This window comes from Saccostrea cucullata, unplaced genomic scaffold (assembly GCF_032062105.1).
Source record: "Saccostrea cucullata isolate Sc308-1 unplaced genomic scaffold, CSIRO_AGI_Scuc_v1 ctg7801, whole genome shotgun sequence".
In the NCBI taxonomy this organism is placed as follows: Eukaryota; Metazoa; Mollusca; class Bivalvia; order Ostreida; family Ostreidae; genus Saccostrea; species Saccostrea cuccullata.
In genome coordinates, this window is record NW_026930713.1 from 20,625 (window position 1) to 43,564 (window position 22,940).

General features: G+C 32.3%; 2 protein-coding genes across 3 annotated transcripts; both read left to right on the forward strand.

Moving 5' to 3' along the window:
- The first annotated feature begins 7,713 nt into the window (after positions 1 to 7,713).
- LOC134229790 (phospholipase A and acyltransferase 3-like) lies at positions 7,714 to 12,967 on the forward strand. The gene is made up of 4 exons (XM_062711574.1): positions 7,714 to 7,856; positions 11,437 to 11,605; positions 11,905 to 12,034; positions 12,592 to 12,967. Exons 1-4 carry the CDS (start codon positions 7,742 to 7,744, stop codon positions 12,703 to 12,705), a joined length of 528 nt encoding a protein of 175 aa, XP_062567558.1. The 5' UTR covers positions 7,714 to 7,741; the 3' UTR covers positions 12,706 to 12,967.
- A 1,976-nt stretch (positions 12,968 to 14,943) lies between these two features.
- Positions 14,944 to 21,963, forward strand: LOC134229791 (titin-like). 2 transcript variants are annotated; one of them, XM_062711575.1, is made up of 9 exons: positions 14,944 to 15,291; positions 15,496 to 15,807; positions 15,879 to 16,004; positions 19,483 to 19,507; positions 19,816 to 19,880; positions 20,164 to 20,199; positions 20,301 to 20,322; positions 20,523 to 20,590; positions 21,677 to 21,963. In XM_062711575.1, the coding sequence occupies exons 1-9, from the start codon at positions 15,012 to 15,014 to the stop codon at positions 21,706 to 21,708; spliced, it is 966 nt and encodes a 321-aa protein (XP_062567559.1). In that variant the 5' UTR covers positions 14,944 to 15,011; the 3' UTR covers positions 21,709 to 21,963. The 2 variants fall into 2 exon arrangements, with proteins under 2 accessions (XP_062567559.1, XP_062567560.1); XM_062711576.1 differs by having other exon boundaries at positions 19,825 to 19,880.
- The last annotated feature ends 977 nt before the right edge of the window (positions 21,964 to 22,940 follow it).

Genomic DNA, 22,940 nt, shown 5'->3' on the forward strand with positions numbered 1-22,940 from the left:
TATTGTTCAGGTTAAGTACGGAAAGTCTCTACATTTATACCTATCACAGTCTCGAATCGTGCTAAAGACTTATGGGACTATTATCCATACCATGTGTTTTTGCATAAGAGTTTGTTATTTTAAAAAGGTACATGCAGTAATTCTTAGATTTCGTTGTAAATGGATGATCCGAATTAAATCCCATTGATTGCTTGAGGAATTACTATTGCTATCCGTTTTTGTCCGTCGTCGTTCGTCGTGCAACGTGCGTCGTGTGTTAACTTTTAAACATTTTCAGCTTCTTCTTTGAAACCATTAAACCAGTTTCAACCAGTTTTGGCATATAGCATCTGTGGGAGAAAGGGAACAAAAATTGTGAATTTCATTGTCCCTGCACCCCTGGGGCCTAGGGGGTGGGGCTAAATCCACTAAAATTAGTGCAATCTTTAAAAATCCTCTTTACTCGTGGACATCAAGCAGTCAAACTGTTGGTATGATTGAAATCAGCATTGAGTCCTCCACCAAAATTGTGAAATTCATGGCCCCATGGTCAAGGGTTCTGGTGTTAGTGCGGCACTCTGTTGATTATATAGTGAAAATGCATTATTTCTTTGAAAATCTTCTTCTCTACTTCTAGGTATTAAATAAACTAACTAATTAAAAAGTTATGATGAGCAAGAGTGCCTCTTCCAAAATTTTGAATTTTATGGCCCCAGGGTCGGGGTTAGGGCGGGGCTCTATTGATTATACAGTGAAAATACATTATTATACCCTCCACTTGAAAAGTGGGAGGGTATATAGCAATCGGTATTTCCGTCCATCCGTCCGTCTCTCCTTTTGTACGTCCGTCCTTCCGTCGGTCCGTCTGTTACGCTTTGGGGTACCCATCTCTTATCCGCAACTCTTCTCATACCACTGAAGGAAATTTAATGAAACTTTCACAGAATCTTTATGACATATTGCCATTGTGCACCTCCTATTTTACTTTTTGATGTGATATATATTTTTGATTTTCCATAGCAAAATATGGACACTGCCATTATAATCATATGGGAGGCGGGGGTATCATTTAGTGAGCTCTTTGCTCACAGTACCTCTAGTTTCTTTGAATATCTTCTTATCTGCTCCTAGGTAATAAATAAACTAACTAAGTACATAGTTATGATGAGCAAGAAAGCTTCTACCAAAATTGTGAATAATATGGCCCAATGGTCAGGGGTTATGTCGTTACGGAGTGGCTCTATAATGATTATATAGTGAAAATACATGTCATCTTTGAAAATCTTTTTCTTTACTCGTGGGTCATAAACAGGTGTACTACCTATATAGTTTTAATGTGAAAGGGCTCTTCTTCCAGAATTGTAAATTTCCAGGCCCCTTGGTCGGGGGGTGGGGGGGGGTGGTCTACTTATACACTGAAAATGATTTCTTTGAAATCTGCACCTTATTATAAATCAACTATTATTGATAAGCAAGTGTGCCTTTTCAAAAATTTGCAAAGTGTATACCTACAGCCAGGGGTTCATGTGTGGTAGGGGCACTTATGATTATTGCTGAACATTACTGATTAGTTGAAATGCATATTGTGTTCACCTGCCCTGCGTATGGGTATTAAGTAAACAAACTAAACAATTGCTAAGTGTATAGTTATGATTAGCAATGGTGCCTCTTTTAGAATTGTGAATGCCATAGCATCTAGCTTGAAACATGAACCAAATTCAATCATTTGAAAGTTGTTGCATGATGCTCAAGTGACCTATAAGGCCCGTGGGCTTTTTGTTTATTTTAAATTTATACATTTGTATTCCATGATTTGTTGAAAATTAGATGCTTTAAACCTTTGCTAACATTGCAGTATCTCATAAATATCTATAAAAAGTAAGATATTGGGTATGACAACCTAGGTGCAAAAACACAACGACACTCAATCATAATTAAAATCACAATAATTTTACAAAGAACGAGAATCATATTTACACATTTCATAAACATTCATATTGGTCTTCATAAGAAAACTTATGATAACCATGGTTACAAAGAAAAGAAATAAGAATTATCATATAAATTGTGAAAAAAATCCTCTAACATTATATCTTTGCTGACTTGCATAAAATACAATACTTCCTGTCGGCGATGTTTATCAAACGTTAATTAATAACATCCTCTTTCAAAAAAAGAAGAAAGAATTCTAGAAATTAAAATAAACATAGAATCTCTTATATCAACTACAAAAAGATATTTACTCATTTGTCATTTTCCTTCTCTTTATTTCACCTATTCACGTAAATTTTAACTGTTCCTTGTAAGTTAAGGACGCCAGTTAAAAATTGTTTCCTTTCATATATTATTTAAAACCCATGACTTGGCAAGAATGAAAATATATTCTACGGTAAAGTGTGTAAAGACTGACACAAAAATGCCCAGAAGTCTCTACATTTATTACATTTTTAACAGTGAAATACTATAATTTATTGCATCTCCAACACTGATCAAATACTGTTATTCATTTATTGAATAAAAGTGATATCCTGCCACAGTGTGAAAGGAGGATATGGAGATAACGAACAGTATACAATCTCAAAGTCCATAAAACAATACAAATTAAGAACAGAGCAAACACGGACCCCTCAAAACATCAGAGGTGGGATCAGGTGCCATGGAGGAGAGTGAGCATCTCCTGCCGACCGGTCACACCCGCCGTGTGCTCCTTGTCATGAACAGAAAATCCGTCGTCAATCAGTGTAGAAATAACGGTCAGCAATTGGTATGAAAAACGTATCAAAAAGATATCATTGTGACAGAATATAATTTTTCTTCATTGAATAAATAGAGGATATTCAATGTTTTGTTTCTGGGAAAATACCTCATTTTTCCAATTTTGACCAGTTTTTCCTTTACACACCAAATATTAAAAGAAACAGAACTCTTTTACTCATGAAATATTAAAGAGACAGAACAGCGTTGTTTTTTGTAAATATGTGATTAGAATTTGGAACATATACTTATAAATTATTGCAGTTCTTATTTCCTTTGTCATCTTTCTGTTTTTTCTCCTTTTCCCACCAAATATTATAAAAGTCTGAATGATAAGACCTCTAAATTATTTATCTTCTTATAATAGTATTGATATGATATGAGGTCAATGATCAAATCATTACGATATGTTGTCTGAAATGGTTCTTGTTCATATTTATGAATTTACTTTTTTTATAGCATTTAATTTTTTGAAATAATTCATGAGTTTTAATATACATAATATTTGCAAAATAATGTTTTAAAGTGCATTTAACTTTTACATTGTAATTGATATTGCAAGAAATAATTTCTTTTGCCAAAAATGAAAAAATAAATATTTAGTCAGAATTTCCTCTGCAACACCATACATTGACTTTTGTTCTTGTATACTTTCTTCAAGAAATAATTAAGATATTTGATTTTTTTAATTGATTCTGAGTTAAAAATTTGTTATTTCATTTATTTAAAACAATTTTGATTAAACATATTAGTATATAGAATTTCATGTTAGACTTCTGAAACTTGAGTAATCGTCATCATTAATATAACCTCAAATTCGGTGCATTTTTTAAGCTCATTAATTTTTGAAAGATATCTTTTTATTTCTAATTAATGTACCTATTCTAAAGGTGAAGTTAAGAATAGTATCTTTATAACCACTACAAAAAGGATATCAATTATGTGTAAAAGGGTAGAGATTATTGCTGTTTTTATTCTGTTTATTTACCTATTCGGGTAGAATGTTACCGTCCCTTGAACAGTGTTGGAAGCCAGGAAAACATTTCATTGCACATAAGTTATATCTTGCCTTGGAAGAATAAAGAGAAATTATCGATAAACTGTAAAATCATATTTTCTTAGGGGATTAATCTTCATTGTTTTTAAGTTATAAAGACGGTACACACAAAACTATGTCCATACTGAAATGTAACTTTTCAGACATTACTACTCAGCAATTCTTTATGTACGAAATCAATTCCGAACAAAACCCTAATTTTTCCTCAAACTAAGAAAAATTTACCCCACGAAAACGTGTTTTTACAGCATTAGACAAATAAAGTACCTAAAGTCTCTACATTTATATATACTTGTCACAGTCTTGAATTGCACTAAAGACATATTGGACTATTATCCATACCATCTGTTCTCGCAAAAGAGCTTGTTCTTTAAAAAGGTATTCGAAATATTTCTTAGATTTCGTTGTAAATGGATGATACGAATAATATCCCATTGATTGCTTGAGGAATTATTTTTTTATTTTAAATTCATACATTTGTATGCCATGATTTGTTGAAAATTAGATGCTTGAAACCTTTTCTTTCATTGCAGTATGTCGCAAATATCTATAAAAATTATGATATTGGGTATAGCAGCTTAGGTGCAAAAACATAAGGACACTAAATCATAATTAAAATAAAATCTTCTTTAATTGGACATCAAGCAGTCAAAAATCTCTATGATTGAAATTAAAAAAAAAATTTATAATTCATTGGTCAAGGGTTCTGGTGTTTGCACTCTGTTATTATATAGTGAAAATGCATTATTTCTTTGAAAATCTTCTTCTCTACTTCTTGGTATTAAATAAACATATTAAAAAGTTATGATAAGCAAGAGTCCTCACAAATGATATCTTTGCTGACTTGCATAAAATACAATACTTCCAGTCAGCGATGTTTATCAAACGTTTAATGATAACATCTTCTGTCAAAAAAGGAGAAATTCTAGAACTCCTCTCATACCACTGAAGGAAATTTTATAAACTTACAAAAGGAATCTTTATCATATTGCCTGTGTCATTTGTATTTTTCTTGATATATATTTTTGATTTTGCATATAAATTTTAACTGCCATTATAATCATATGGGAGGCCAGCTAAAATTGTTTCCTCACAGTACCTCATATATCATTTAAATCCCTAGGTAATAAATAAACTATGACATAGTTATGATGAACAGAAATTACCAAAATTGTGAATAATTCCCAATGGTGATGTGTGTAAAAATTGACACAAAAATGTTCAGAAGCCCTACATTTATTACAATTTTATTAGTGAAATACTATTAAAGAAATTTATTGCATTTTCAACAGTGAAATACTCTAATCTTTTCACTGAATAAAACTGATATCCTGCCACAGTGTGAAAGGATATCTAAATGATATCCTTTTACACAGTGTTAAAGAACACCAGAAGTGCGGGAAAACTCGCGATTTTCCTTCCCTTCAACAACAGTAGTGTAAAAAATACTCCTCCTTTATCTGTTATAAGATAGAAAACAAGTTAATCAAATATTCTGTCATAAAATTAAACTGCAAAAGTTCCCCAAATATGTTGCTGAAATTCATGTTAACAACGTTTTTAACTTAGCTATGACGTCTCAACCGCTCAATTATGAAGACATGTAGCATAAGACTGCATTACCAAAAAAAAAGTAGGCAAAGAAGAAATCAAAGAAATTGTAATAAAAAGGAAATGCAATGTTTTGTAGTTGAGTATGGAATTTATTTCACTCGTGAGACAGGTATTTTTTTTATATTTCACACGTGCTTCGCTTTGAAAAAAGAATTCTGTCCCACTCGTGAAATAAATTCCATATTCAAGAAAGATATAGAGATAACAAACAAGTGTTCAGTCTCAAAGTCCATAAAACAATACAAAGCAGTGAATATCACCTGTTTATTCATTGAAGAAAAATGATATCCTTTCACAGTTACAGTGTGGCAAATAAGGAAATATCAAAGGTAAAACCTCAATATATTCAAGATATTCCTTCCCATTACGGAGAGTGTTGTGAAAATCTTCCTTGACCTGATATACGATATATAGAAAGAAGTAAATAAACCATGGATTCTGACAGAGAATAAAACATTTAAATCTACCCAAAATATGTTGCTAAAATCCATGTTTACAATGTTTACACTTCACTTAGATGACGTCTTAACTAAGACGTCATGTAGCCTAACAAAGAGGCAAAGGAGAAATCAAAGAAAATTTAATAAAGATAAAAATCAATGTTTTGTATTTGATTATGGAATTCATTTCACTCGTTAGACGGGATTTTTGAATATTTAATCTAACCATATATTTCAATGTTTATTGACATGGTATGAAATAAGAATGATTTATGGAGCTTTTCAATGACAGGAGAATCTTTATACACTGTTTATTGTAAAATGATCGTAGTAAATAAAAGAAATAACAGTACTTATATGTATAAAAATTGTATAATTTCTTCAAAAGCCTGGATACCTATGATTTTTATTTTTGATATGTGTTAATTGATCAAATTTGAATTGGAAAATGCATAGCGGCTGTTTTTATTTGCAATTCCTGATAATGTATTTAGTATTTACTTATTTTCTCTATATAATACGATTAGCTTGAAAGATGAAGTTTGAAGAACTATGATGGGTAAAACACGTTACTTTGAAAATTGAGAGACAATTTTGCGAGCATTTTCAATCAGTCAATACTTGATTTTCAGATCCTGAGGATTGGAGTACCTTAAAATAATATTGTTACTTCACTATCTAGAACTATATAGAACTATAAGTCAACATTTCATTTTATCACAAAGTGTAAAGAGCATTTGTTGCCCTTCTCTTGCTGTACTTCCAATCCTTGACATTTAAATACCCGTATTCATTCATTCGTGTTAGTGCTCCTGTATTAAATTTCATCGTCAAACCCGTGCTCATTCACACTAGGCCAGTGTCACGGTACTTCAACACAATAGACCACCATTGTTAGGGGACGTCCGCCCCTACTACTCATATATTTCAAAATTCTGGATATTTTATCATGATTTTTTTCTGACTATGTAACCCCGGGTATCTGTGACCCAGGGACCGTGGAATTTAGGAAGAGGCACATTTCTTCATCATAAATATCCACTAATATCATTGCCATAATGGAGCAAAGAAAAAGATTTTCAAAGAATTCATACATTTTTTCACTATGTAATCAATACAGCCCCGCCAAAACACCAGAACCTCTGACCCTGGGACCATGAATTTCACGGTTTAGGATGAGGCAGCTTTATTAAGAATAACTGTATGTACTTGGTTACTTTATTTTATACCAAGGTACAGAGAAAATTTTTAAAATAAATTTGCTAAAACCTATCTTTTTAAGATCAAACATTTTTATTGTTTTTCTTAAGTTGTTATTTTAGTTTCTTTATGGTATGCCTGTAATAAGTTAATACTTTGCATTTTTCAGCATTTAATATGGCCTCAAAAAATACCCATATTTACCACTGACTTACATATATTTTTGCGTAGCATAAATTGCAAGGAGATATGCAGTTTTTGTGAGAATGCTTTTTTATGAGAAGAAAGTTAAAAATAAAGTTAAACTTGTTTTACCTTTTGAACGGACAAGAAACATATAAAAAGGCTATATACAAATTATAGTAGTTGAATGACGCCATAGCTAATTATAGAATGTCATGGTATCTAACGGCTTGTTATTTGCATGTAGATGATAGAGAAAAGATATACCCCGAAAAGAGGTGTCATCAATTACTGAAGTTCTTGCTTAATCGTTGAACTATATGAATAATTTGCAATCACAATACTAGAAAAAATATCCCGACTTTAATCAAACCATGACATATGAACGTGGGGATTAGCATATATTTCCTTTTATGGAAACATGAATAATCATAAGGTGACAGGAAGTGGCATAGCCGTTCGAGAACTTTCTCAGTCTGTATAAAAGCTCTTTACTGCTGAATTGCAATCATATATGGTTACAAGCGCGGAATGTAGACTTCATAATATTTCAGTATTAGGAAAATTAAAAATTGGAGATTTGATAGAATTCCCCAGGAATTTTTATAAACACTGGGCTGTCTACGTAGGTAAGAAGTAATTATGTCTTTAATTTAATCTAAATTTCATTTTGTTAAAAGAACAGAAGACAAGTAGCACCTGCTACAGGATTTAGCATTCTTACGATTCACAGAATTGTCCTTTTTTAAATTTTTTTTTATTTTAATTTTTGGGTTCGGTTTCAGAGGTTTAAGATGAAATTATCAATGAGATAAGTAACAGCCTTGATTAGAGAGAAGTTAATTTTACCCAATTTGGCACTGTAAAGAAGATCAGCACTTGGTGGCCTCCGTTTTTAATTGGTATCTTCGATTGACCCCGTCACGCCCCCTTTACACATAAGACCATAGGAGCACGTGATTGTATAAGCACAATAAATAAACTCCGTTCGAGATCGAGGTTAAAAACTTCGAGTCCAATTTTAGGGGAATATTTTGTTATTCTCTAAAATCCAAGGATAAGCAGTCTCATTACCTATAAGTCTTTCAAAACAAAGAGCAGTAAACTCTTGATTTAAAACCATTCATTTATTCCAATGGTTTTGAAACCGAATGCCGCTTTCTTTATCAAACGAACCAAGATGTTTAATCATAAAAAAAACTGGATAAAACTATATATCAATTTGACACCCTGAAATTACCGTCAATGCATTGTTATTTATAATAAAAAAAATTCCTTTTTAAACAGTCTTAAAAATTCTGAGAGTAAAAGCATTCGTAAAAGAAAATCACATATTTATTAATGTAAACGATTCAATTTAGACTACGCAATGATATTTTAGTTTGTAAGTAGACAGCTAAGGAAAATACAGCCACTCTTGACAAAAAATGATAATGAAATGTACTGATAATATTTTGGCTGAAAGTAAAATCGAGTTACCCTTTGGGGTGCGTTATGTAACTACTTACATAAACAAAATACTGTACAACGATTGGATAAAATTAAACAAAGAAGACCCTGGTGGGTGCATTACAAAACATATTACATCAACAAAAACATGAGATGGGGGGGGGGTCACAATAAAATACCAAAACATACTTACATAAGATCCGTGATGAAATCGCGCATTAAATTATTGAGGGGCAATATGAAAACTATCTATCCTTCTGTATTCAATTATCCAGAAGTGAAAAAAAGAATCAGATAGAAAACATGATCAATACGTACTGGTCCCTGCTGACAAAGCAGGTATCAACATTGTCTTTGTTTGTAAGGCCCATTATATAAATAGTATTTTAAGAGAACTTGGATTTAAATCTGCAAGTGGTAATATCCAATTTATACTCATAGTTCCCTTTCTAAGGAGGAAATTCTTCAAAATCTTATGTTAATTTTGAATATTTTTAATATAAAAAAGAACCAATATTATTTTGGTCCATATACATATGTGCATGTATTGGAGTCCGAAACTTCATAAAAATCCCTGCAAACAAAGATACATGGCAGGGTTCCAGTAAATGTTTAATCAATGTTCAACCAAGCCTCTTTCTTTACTCCTCACCAAGATATTTGGGGTCATTCTTTAAATTAAAAGATTAACCAAAGTCAACAGCTTAGAAACTTACGATTTTCAACTTTCAACACAACTATTCTCCAAGATAAATTAAAGTCCAGGCTTTTCGATATCATTGACAGTCGCTTTTTCAAAAAAGATGGATCTTGTAAATAAACTTACCTAAAATTATTTTGTTAAAAGACATTCTGATTGTACTCAAAAGTACTCTAAAGTCGACATCGTTACGATCCTTGAGTTTCTGATTGACAATATCTATGTTGTTTTCGGAGACCAGGTCTTCCAACAATTTGTTGGATATACCATGGATACAAATTGCGCCCCGTTATGAGAAGACCCATTTATGTATCGATGTAAAGCAGAATTTGTGAAAAAAAATCTTATTCGTGAAAAAGGGAAAGGGCTTGCTGTGGCTTTCAACTCTACATTTAAATATATCGATGACGTATTGTCAGTTTACAATTATAATTTCCATTATGTCGATACGATATACCCTGGTGAGCTTTAGAAAAAATATATAATAGAGTCTGACACATCTGTTTCATATTTGGATATTCTACATGAAAAAGACGTTAATGGTAATTTAACAACCAAGCTCTATGATAAACGTGGTGACTTTAACTTTTCTATCGTTATCTTCTCTTAGTTATGCAGCAATATACCTTTATCACCTGAATACGGAGTATATATATCCCGGTTGATTCGATAGGCAAAAGCATGTCCTACGTATGAACAATTTCTAAAACGAGGTAAATTATTGACAAACAAGTTGATGAAACAAGAATATGAACAGTCTCGTTTGAAATCATCGTTTCGTAAATTCTGTTGTCGTTACTATGGCCTTATCAGCAAATACATTTTATCATTAAGTCAAATGCTGAATGACGTTCTTCACACTTATATTTAGTCCATTATTTATAATTGATTTGACGACGGACTTTCCCGTTATTTCCCGATCTTATGACGAAGAGCACTAGGCGGGTGTGGCTGGTCGACAGAAGATGCTCAGTCTTCTGTGGCACCTGTTCCCACCTCTGATGTTTTTGAGGTCTGTGTTTGCTCTGCTCCTATTTTGTATTGTTTTATGGACTTTTGATCTTGAATACAGTTCGTTATCTGCATATGTTTCACATACCAAATACAATATTCAACCGTGTGCAACTTTACTTAAAACGATTTATTACCATTAATTTATCTTATCAATGACATACATAATATAAGAACATGTTACGTGTAAACACTTACAAACTCGTGATACATACATTCTATTTCTATATACCTTCCAGTTTCTATCTTTAAATTATGAGTCTAAAACATTTAGTTTCTTTTCTGTATTGTAGATGAATAGTTTTTTTTCAAAATAACCTTGCAAACAAATATAATCAACTGAATATAGAACATGCATTTTGGTGATTTACATATCAAATATAATTTTCTGCATAAAAACATCACACAATCTATTGTATGTTTAATGTCTAATATAAAACGTTTTGACTACTATTAAAACAACCTAGAGCGTATATTTCATTTTCATTTTTATACTCAAAATCCTGGGATAGAGGGATTTTCATTCTCTACCATATTTCAATAACATACACTCAAAATACAGTTATTACTTTTTAAGGCACCAGAGTAAAGTTAGTTGACCCATTGCTATTTGTTTTCGTCCACTGAAACTCGTACATTTTTGGCTCCTTCTTTGCAAGCGCTTAACCATTTTCAACAAATTTTTGCGTCTATGAGTTAAGGGAGAAAATTGTGAATTTCATGGTCCCTGTCCCCCTGTATCATCATGAGGGTTTGGGTCAAAACCGCTAAACTTAATGAAATCTTTAAAAATCTTCTTCTTCACTGCTGGACATCAAGCATTTAAACCGTTGTCCTGATTGTATTCAGTATTGAGTGTTCTACAAAAAGTGTGAAATTTATGGCCCCAGGTTCAGGTGTTTAAGTGTTTGGGTGGTACTAAATTTATTAGATAGTAAAAATGCATTATATCCAAAACATAATACATATCAAAATATTAATGTCATGCTTGAATGAATAGGCAAGCTAAGCTGATATCACTGCACTCATTTTTTACAAATATTCAACAGGTGATGGGTACGTAGTTCACCGCAGTGGGAATGACAGGGATGGGATCCACTGGAACCCTAGTCACATTTCTTCAATTACCGGAAAAGCCATCGTAAAAATGGAACATTTCTTTACAGTGTGCAAGAGTTCTAAGGCTACCATCAACAATAAAAAAGACAGGAAATTCAGGTTTTAAACATAATTACAAATTAAAAATATTTTTGTAATCATTTAATGTGTTAAAAACTATATAATTGTACCTTCTTAATAAATTTATTTTCTTTCAAAGTCAAAATAAATCTGCTGAGCAAATGAAATATCTTCTTAAATCATTTCGAGTAATTGCTAAAAGCTGTTCAGATAACATTAACATGGATGTGGAAATGTTTCTGATATATCTAGTAAATTTCGCCTAATGTGGTTTTTAGAAAATTTATTTGTTCAAGTATTAGGCAATTAAGAATAATAACTGAATTTTTATTTTGTAGTCCACGCCAAACACAAGAAATAAAAACTGCAGCACTTATGAACATCGGCAAGGAAGGATATAATTTGCTTACCCAAAATTGCGAGCATTTCGCGTCGTATTGTAGATACGGTGTGGAATGTTCTGACCAGGTATTTGCATACATTTATACATATACATATTTTATAGAGATAAAGATATGTTTTACTTAGTTTTGAATTTGCAATTTATATCAATTTTGAACAAAAACCAATGTAAAATAGAGATTATTTCAATCTTTTAAATACCTTATATAGTTGATATTTTATTTATGTCTTTATTGATAAAATCAATATGTAGTACAGGTCATACATGATGTATACAAAGATAGTAACATAGATTTTCTAATAAATTTTAAATGCATCATACAGAGGACATACAAATAAAAAAAATATCTTCAAAAACAGTATGAGATTTAATACAATATCTTTCATCTCTTGGTATAATTGAATTACATAATCTGCCAAGCTTTATCTGTTATCTTTGTTTTTAACCGAGACATATGAATGTTATATGTACACAGAAATTCAATTGCATAAAAATAAAAGTGACTAGGGCCTAAGCGTTCCATTGCTCTCTCCCTACCTCATTTTTTTTTATTCTATGCGGACAGGCCTCCACTTGTAAATACCTTGTAAATTTTATTCTATGTTAACAAAATCTTTTACAGGTCAGCAAATTTCTAATTATCGCCGGCATTGTAGTGTTATTCCTTATCCTGGGACTACTCCTCATCTGGTTTATTGTTAGAAAAAGAAAGAAGGGACAGAAGAAGACTAAATAGACATTGACATTTATTTCTCTTTTTTAAAGCTTATTTCATTTAGGTTATGTCACTATAAACCCCTAGCATAGGTATCGGTGACAGCAGTGGTTTCCCTATTAATCTTTCAAAATCAGGTTCATTCTAAAAGGCAGACTGACAGACTGACAGAGAATGAAACAGAATGACAGACTGATAGAATGATAGAGTACGACAAATGATGACACAGAATGACGGAATGTATGACACAGAATGACAGAATGACACAGCATGTCAGACAGAATGACAGAAGTATGACAGAAAAATGAGAATGAAAGCACACATGAATGCACACTAACACAATTGATTCAGAAATAACATAATTTTTTAATAAGTGAACAATTTAGGATAATCAATACCATGACTGAACCTGCATGGACAATAGAAGCCACATCATGATTGAACTAGCATGTTTAGCAGAAACCACATTATAACTTAACTTGCATGGATGATATCAGCCAAATCTTGTATGAACGTGCTTTGATGTGAGCTTTTTAATAGTCCGTTGCCGTTTCCATATATCTTTTTTTTTTTTTTTATCATATTTTCAAAATTTATCATGATTATTTTGAAATATTTCATTTCATTTCAAAAATTTATCATAATTATTTTAATAAATTGCATTTCAAAATTTTATTGTTTTGTTTTTTAAGAAATATGATTTTTTCATATAAACTGCTCTTTTAATAAAAATAGACCTCGTAAATTATCTTGCCTTGTCATTGGTCACTTGCAAAGTTATTTTGTTAAGAAAGATATGGAGATAACGAACATGATTCAATATCAAAGTCCATAAAACAATACAAAATGGGAGCAGAGCAAACACGGACCTCCAAAACATCAGAGATAGGATCAGGTGCCATAGAAGACTGAGCATCGTCTGCCATCCGGTGACATCCGCCATGTGCTCTTTGTCATGATCGGAAATAACGGAAAAATCTGTCGTCAATTCAATGTTTAAAAATGGATTAACAATAAGTATGAAAAACGTTATCAGCATTAACCTCAATGATAAATTGTATTTGCTGACAAGGTCATTGTAGCGACCATAAAATTTACGAAATAATGATTTTAAACGAGACTGCTGATATTCTTGATTCACTGAATTGCATGTTAATAGTTTACTTCGTTTTAGAAATTGTTCATACGTAGAGCATGTTCTTGCGTATCGAATCAACTGAGATATATACACTCCGTATGCAGGTATCATATAGCTTGGTTGTTAGATTACCATTACCGCCTTTTTCAAGTAAAATATCCAAGTATGAAACAGAAGTGTCAGACGCAGTGGTATCATTTTATCTCAGGCTCATCAGGATATATCGTATCGACGTAGAAATGGAATTAACCATTGTTTATTGACAATACGTCGTCCACATATCTAAATGTCGAGTTGAAGGCCACAGCAAGTGTTTTCTTCTTTTCATGCATCAGAATTTTTACAAATTCTGCTTCATATGAATATAGAAATAGGTCTGCTAATAACGGAACGCAATAAGTACCCATGGGAATTACAACAGATTGTTTGAATACCTGGTCTCCGAAAACCACATAGATATTGTCAATCAGAAACTCGAGCATCTTTTTGATGTCAACTTAAAAGTACTTGTGTATGCAATCAGAATTTGATTTAACAAAATAATTTTGCAAATGACCAATGACCAGGTAAGTAAATTAACAAGTTTCATTTTTATTGAAAAAGCAGCTGTCAATGATATCAAAAAGCCTGGACTTCTATTATCATGGGGAATAGTTGTGTGTGTATAAAGTTGAAGTTTTATAGCTGTTGATTTTGGAAATTTCGTGTGACTTCAAATTGTCCAAAAGTTTTTTGGAATTTTTAAGTATCCACATTTGATTCACACCATTTCTTGAATATATTGTTGCGCAGTACTCTTGAAGTTTTTCCTTCACTACTGTCAATATCTTAGTGAGGAGAACGAAAGGGACTTGGTTGAACATTTACTAGAACCCGCAATGTATCTTTGTTTGTAAGGATTTTTATGAAGTTTCGGAATCCAATAGTTCAAATTCATTTTGGCTCTGTGGAATATTAAAAATATTTAAAGGAGACATATGATTTTTAAGAATTTCTTCCTTAGAAAGAGAAGAGTATGAGTATAAGTAGGATTGCCATTTGTAGAATTAAATCCAAGTTATTCTACAGTACGATTTATACGATGAGCCTTACAAACGAAAATGTGATCATCCCCCTGTGACATCTTTCTTATTCTAGATTTTTCCTAATGAAAGGATTTAAAGAGTGTTCTTGAGATCGCTAAAATTTTATGACTATTTTAGATATTTCAGATGTAAAAATCTTACCAGGCAGTATGTTGAGGGTAGTAACTGGGCAAAGCAATGTCTGGATCTATTGTTACACTGAGAATCCAGAAGATCTTGCTGAGTACAGCTGGACTAAGATCAATTCTAACAGTTCCTCCATAGTGTCCACTGGTCAAGTTTACGTTATACAGACCGCCACCATTGAGGATGGGGGTACATATATCTGTACAGCTTCAAACTCTGTGGGGAACTCCAGCGGTTCTGTTGATATTTCTGTACAATGTAAGTATTAGAGTTCTGCCGAAGAAATAAATGCCTATACATTACATCTTTTATTAATAATGTTGGGGATTTTTCTCAATTCCTGTGAATACATTGATTACTTAGCATTCAATATTGTACCTTTTAATCCAGACTAATAAAGACATTCAAGAAAAGAATGATAATGTTTTAGACCAACCAATACATATCTTTATTCCATTCTAGATAAACCACTTGCGCCGGTATTGGTACATGTTGATTGTAGGTCTACAGAAGCGTACGTTATATGGACGTCGCCTTCCACAAACTCTATTAATAACGTCCACCATAGTCTTCAGCTCAGCGAAAACAAAAATGTTTTTCTAAATGCATCTTTTGAAAAAATGAATAGAACAAATGATATAGAAATAAACACGTATAAAGTTACCAACCTGAAGCCTGGATCGGTATATATATTTAGAGTTTTGAGCTCAAACCACAACGGCATCGCTCTGTCCAATAACCACTCATGTGGAACTGACCCAGAAAGGATGGAGGGTATGTACATTGATCCTCTTTCTGTAAGTTTGGAATTAGTAAATATATTAAATGGTAAACTTTTTCCTCAGACACAAATAAAGGATGTCCTACAGAACAGATAATTGGAGGAACACTAGGTGGCGCTGTTCTTACAATTTTCTCGGTGGTTGTTGCCTATGCTTTATGCAAATACAGAAAAGAAAGGAAAAATGAAGGTTAGTTTCCTGCATTGCTCAAAATTTTGTTTATTAATGAAAAAGGTCAAGATAACAAAAAGACTTGATTGTAATTATCTTCCATCAGATTGGTATCACTTTAATTGAAATTGAACTTTAAACATAGATTGATTAAATAAATGAACTTTCATTAATCTATTTTATATTTTAATTGAATATCGTAAGAATGTTGTTATATTTATCAAATATATTAAAATGGAAAGTATATATATATCCTATAGGAAGTAAAGGTAAGTTACATGCTGTTTTTCATGTTTTGTTTATCAATGAAAAAGGTGAAGATAACAAAAACATAAGATCAATGATAAATTGTCTTTTATTTGTTTGACAACAGAGAAAGAGAAACATTAATTCATTAAACCTAGATTAGTAAAATAGATAAATTATTTATCCATTATATATTCATTGAATATCGTGAAAAATGTTGTTATTATTCAATATTAGGGCTGTGTATTGAGCCAAAAATTTCGATACGATACAATACAATATTTTTTAAAGCGATATCCGATATATTGGATTCTGAAACAAGTCCATCAGTAAAGGCTTCTAAATCATTTTAATGCATACTTTTCATAACAATGAAGTGTTTTATTACCCATTTTAAAGTTCTTGTCTCATTGTCTTTAAAAATAACAGTTCAATTAAAACTTTTGATGACGGTAAAATCAACATCAAAATCAGCAAATCAAAATCAACAAATCAAAAAAAATTATAATTATTATAAAAACTGTTTTATTTCCTTAGAAATAATATAATTAGGTCACCTGAGTAAAACTCAGGTGACCTATTGCTATCCGTTTTCGTCCGTCGTCGTCCGTCGTCCGTCGTGTGTCGTGTGTTAACATTTGAACATTTTCAGCTTCTTCTCTGCAACCACTGAACCAATTTCAACCAAATTTGGCACAAAGCATCTATGGGTAAAGGGGAACAAAAATTGTGAATTTCATGATCCCTGCCACCCTGGGGCCTGAGGGGTGGGGCCAAAACCACTAAAATTAATGCAATCTTTAAAAGTCTTCTTCTTTACTCCTGGACATCAAGCAGTCAAACTATTTGCATGATTGTAATCAGCATTGAGTCCTCTACCAAAATTGTGAAATTCATGGCCCTGGGGTCAGGGGTTCTAGTGCTAGGGCGGGGCTAAATAAGTATATAGTAAAAATGCATTATTTCTTTGAAAATCTTCTTCTCTGCTCCTGGGTATTAAATAAACCAACTAAGTACATAGTTATGATGAGCAAGAGTGCCTCTACCAAAATTGTGAATTTTATGGCCCCAGGGTCAGGGGTTCTGGTGTTAGGGTGGGGCTCTATTGATTATATAGTAAAAATACATGATTTCTTTGAAAATCTTCTTCTCTGCCCCTGGGTATTAAATAAACCAAGTAAGTAAATAGTTATTATGAGCAAGAGTGCCTCTACCAAAATTGTGAATTTTATGGCCCCAGGGTCAAGGGTTCTGGTGTTGGGGGGGGGTCTCTATTGATTATATAGTGAAATTACATGAATTCTTTAAAAAATCTTCTTCTCTGCTCCTAGGTATTAAATAAACTAACTAAGTGCATAGTGACGATGAGCAAGAGTGCCTCTACCAAAATTGTGAATTTTATGGCACCAGGGTAAAGGGTTCTGGTGTTTGGGGGGGGGGGTCTCTATTGATTATAGAGTGAAAATATGTGAATTCCTTGAAAATCTTCTTCTCTGCTCCTAGGTATTAAATAAACTAACTAAGTGCATAGTTATGATGAGCAAGAGTGCCTCTACAAAAATTGTGAATTTTATGGCCCCAGCGTCAATGGTTCTGGTGGGGGGGGGGGGGCTTTTATTGTTTATAAAGTGAAAATACATGAATTCTTTGAAAATCTTCTTCTCTGCTCCTAGGTATTAAATAAACTAAGTACATAGTGATGATAAGCAAGTGTTTTCTCAACCAAGATTGTGAATTTTATGGCCCCAGGGTCAAGGGTTCTGGTGTGTGTGGGGGGGGGCTTTATTGATTATATAGTGAAAATAAGTGAATTCTTTGAAAATCTTCTTCTCTGCTCCTAGGTATTATATAAACTAACGAAGTGCATAGTTATAATGAGCAAGTGTGCCTCAACCAAAATTGTGAATTTAATGGCCCTATCATCAAGGGTTCTGGTGTTGGGGGGCGGGCTCTTTTGATTATGTAGTGAAATTACATGAATTCTTTGAAAATCTTCTTCTCTGCTCCTAGATATTAAATTAATTAACTAAGTGCATGGTGATGATGAGCAAGAGTGCCTCAACCAAAATTGTGAATTTAATGTCCCCAGGGTCAAGGGTTCTGGTGTTGGGGGGGGGGGGGCTCTATTGATTATATGGTGAAATTACATGAATTCTTTGAAAATCTTCTTCTCTGCTCCTAGGTATTAAATAAACTAACTAAGTGCATAGTTATGATGAGCAAGAGTGCCTCTACATAAATTGTGAATTTTATGGCCCCAGCGTCAATGGTTCTGGTGGGGAGGGGGTGGGTGGGGGGAGGGGGGCTTTATTGATTATAAAGTGAAAATACATGAATTCTTTGAAAATCTTCTTCTCTGCTCCTAGGTATTAAATAAACTAAGTAAGTGCATAGTTATGATGAGCAAGAATGCCTCTTCTAAAATTATGAATTTCATTGCCCCAGGGTCAGGGGTTCTGGTGTTAGAGTGGGGCTCTATTGATTATATAGTGAAAATACATTAAATCTTTGAAAATTTTCTTCTCTGTCTCTGGGTATGAAGCAGATGAACTACCTATATAGTTATGATGAGCAAGGGCCCTAATCTTGCAGAATTGTGAATTTCAAGGCCCCAGGGTCAGGGTCGGGGGGCTCTACTTATATACTGGAAATGAAATAATTGTTTGAAATCTGGTCCTTTGTATTTATAAAACATTTATTTACTTTTTGATAGGCAATTTTAAGGGTGCCTTTTAAAAATTTGTGCAACGTAGGGTCAGGGGTTTATGTCAGAGTGTTAGGGGCACTACTGATTATTGATGAATATTACTGATTAGTTGGAGTGCATTTTTGTTCCCCTACCCTGCGTATGGGTATTCAGTAACCAAGCTAAGCGACTGCTAAGTTTATTGTTATGATGATCAATGGTGCCCTTTCAAAATTGTGAATGCCATATAGCATCTGGCTTAAAACATGAATCAAATTCAATACACTGTAACTGGAAAGTTGTTGCATAATGCTCAGGTGACCTATAAGGCCCGTGGGCCTCTTGTTATTGAAGGTTTCAATTCAAAAAAGTAAAATATAATCTTTGGTGATTGAAATTCCCTTCTTTTAAAGAATTAGAAGAAAAAATGTTTGTCCGATACGTATTGGAAGTTGCTTTTCGATACGATATTTTTCTTTAATATCGATACGTATCGATATATCGATATGTTGATACAACCCTATTTAATATATATTAAAGTGTACAGTTTATTTCCTATTATAGACAAAAACAAAGAGACCATGGACAGGTAAGGATTTAATACGTCTTTTACTTCCGTGAAAACTTCTTATTTCATGTATTATTACTAAAACAGTATTCAAAACATGATAATTAAACAAAAGAGAAATGAGTGGGATAGTTTTAAAAAGATAAAAATGAACAAAGATAAAGATCAGTTGAAATGTCTGGTTTTTAATACGTCTTTTAACTTTCATCAGGTGTTTTGATTTCACTTCTTATACCTTGGAAAAATGTCATGTGTTTTCAAATTGTCTAAAGTTCCCTTGAGATGAATTGAGAAATTTAAAAAAATATGACTATGCTTACTGTTTTAAGTGAACAAAGAAAAAACGTGATTATCTCCCGTGAAGATCACCATTACCTGGGAATTTCAAATACAGGTAATGCTTGATTAGATAATCTTTGTAAAAAGATCACTGTATGATGAAGAATGTCAAATATCATTCCCGTTTTTGGACAAAAAAGATGAACAGAAAAGCTAATATATGATGTCAATTGCACAACTGATATAATAAAAAGAGATGAAAATATTTCGATGTACTTCAGAATATTTATGTATTTCAAATAAATATCAATACTTTGGTTTGATATATATCTGATTTTAACCGGAATATGCTAATATTATAACTTTTTCGTTAAATTATTTTTCTTTGTTTGTTTTAGAAACAACTGATACAAATGTTTATGAAAAGATAAAAGGTAATATTATTATGAAATATCACAATAAAATAAAGCAAATCTTTTTACATATTGTATCTAGTATGTTCTTAAAAATGTATAACTACTTTTCTTCATTTCAGACTCTAATAAAGCAGAAAATAGGTATTTATCAAAATATTTAAATTGTAAATGCCTTCACAAATAGAAAATCTACTGCATATTTGCGGCATCATATTATGATCTAGCAGTGCACTTAAAATAATCAAATCATATTTCTCTAAATTTTAAATATAAAGGTCATTGAAGTATGATAAGGGTTATTTAAACGTTTTTTGTAGCTAAATTCTATCATTTCTTTCTAGAGTGCAATACCTGGAATTAATTGATGTGCCAGAGGTCGATAAGAAGAATGACAGAGATAAAACTCAGGGTAAGTACTAGTGTTGTTACTATAACAGTAATATATAAGGGATGGTAATTTTACATTTTGCAATAAAAATACTAGAAATCTTTGCCAAACCAGAAGTAAAAAGTAGAAATTTGAAAATAATACTTAACGAGACTGTCTAAAACATTATTTTTTTATAAAGTGTAGGTGATCAATTGTTTTCTTTGATTTAAAGAGCATGATTTAAGTATGAGCAATGAGGCAAACTACTCACACATAAATTGATATAAGGGAATTTGAACAATTTTAAAATCAACATTATTTGACCCGTATATTGAACAATGAAAAAGGCAAAGAAACGAAGAGTGATCAATCTTAAAAATTCTATAAACAGAGGGCATAAAACACAAACCTCTCGAAATTTTAAAGATAAGATTTAAGTGCATAAAACATCACAGGGTTGTGATTTGGCTGACTTGTTTCATACCAACTGTTAGACCCTTTTTATTGCTCTAAATTTGACTACATAACCTTCAATCTTTTTTATTAAAACATAAGGCTTACAGCGGGTGTTCCCAATCAACAGACATCTGATTCCACTTCTAAAATGTCCAGGGGCCCATGTTCATATCATGTTCACAAATTTATAATGTTGAACGTATGTATCAGATCGATTTTTTTTGCTGTCTTCATCCTGCTTCATACAAAGTGAAAAAAAATGCTTGTCGCATATCATTATTTGAATTCTACAATTTCCAAATAATTAACATAATATCCTCAATCATAAACGTGGCCAAAGTGAATATTGTTTTATGAATTATATGTGCTTTATCATGTGCCCGGTCACACCTCTAACATATCCATAGTCCGTGTTTATGTCCTGTTCACATATTTATAATGCTGAACGTTCTTATGAGATCGACCACTTTTCGTTGTCTTCATCCTTTTTCATGCAAAGTGACGAGAGAAATTATTGTCACAGATCATTATTTGAATTATACAATATCTTAGATAATTAAAATAATATTTTCACCTCCTCATTCATAAACCGAAGTGAATATTGTAGCCAAGTTTAATATCGTTCATGAATTGAGGGTGCTTTGTCATTTTGTAATTTTCTCATTGCAGGTAATGAAAGTGGTTACTCCAACATTACATAATCTGAAAGAAGAATCAAAAGGAGAAAACTGTCTAAAAAAACTTTTATAATCGAAAGCCTCTCAAAAAATAGCAGTGATTTTTCTTTATTAATGTGTAGGCTATGACGACTGGGATTTCGAAAGTAACTCGTAAACTTAGTAACCTGGTTATTGGTCATTTACAAAATTATTCTGTTAAAGCACATTCTGATTGCACACACAAGTACTCTGAAGTTGACATCAAAAATACTTGAGTTTTTGATTGAAAATATCTATGTGATTCTATTCTATTGGAATTCCCAGGGGAACCCATTGCGCCCCGTTATTAGCAGACTAATTGTTATATTCATATGAATTTGTGCAAAACCTTATGCGTGAAAAAAAGAAAACTCTTGCTGTGGCCTTCAACTCAACATTCAGACATATCCCTTACTTATGTAGCAATATACCTTCATCACCTGCATACGGCGTTTATATATCTCAGTTGATTTGATACGCAAGAACATGCTCTACGTATGAACAATTTCTAAATTGAGGTAAATTATTAACAAACAAGTTGATGAAACAAGAAAAACAGCAGTCTCGCTTAAAGTCTTAACTTCTATGGCCGATACACAGACCTTGTCAGCAAATACAATTTATCATTGAGTCAAATGCTGACTGACGTTTTTCATACAAATTGTTTGTCCATTATTTATACCCTGAATTGACGACAGATATTTCCATTATTTCCTGATCATGACAAAGTGCACATGGCAGGTGTGACCGGTCAGCAGGGGATGCTCATTCGTCCATGACACCTGATCCCACCTCTGATGTGTTAAAGATCCGTGTTTGCACTGTTCCTATTTTGTATTGTTTTATGGACTTTGATATTGAATACTGTTCGTTATCTCCATATCCTTTATCACCCAAATATGTTCTTCAATGCCTCTAATATTTTACACGGCAAGTTCTCTGACCCAGTATGAAAAATATTTACTGGTATAATGTGTTTGTTGGTTTGATTCTTTTTCTTCTTGGCTGAATTCTATATTAAAAAGGTTTTTAAAAAATATTGATTGTAAAGTCTGATTTTAAAGTAAATTATCAATGATTTCTTTTACATTCTATTCTTCCCTAATAATATAGAAAACTTTAGAAATACAGTGTATGTGATTCATAATAATCTGATCAGATGATATTGAAATAGCCATGCAAATATTACTACAATTATTTCCTATCCCGTCAAATCTTTAGTAAATATACGTATA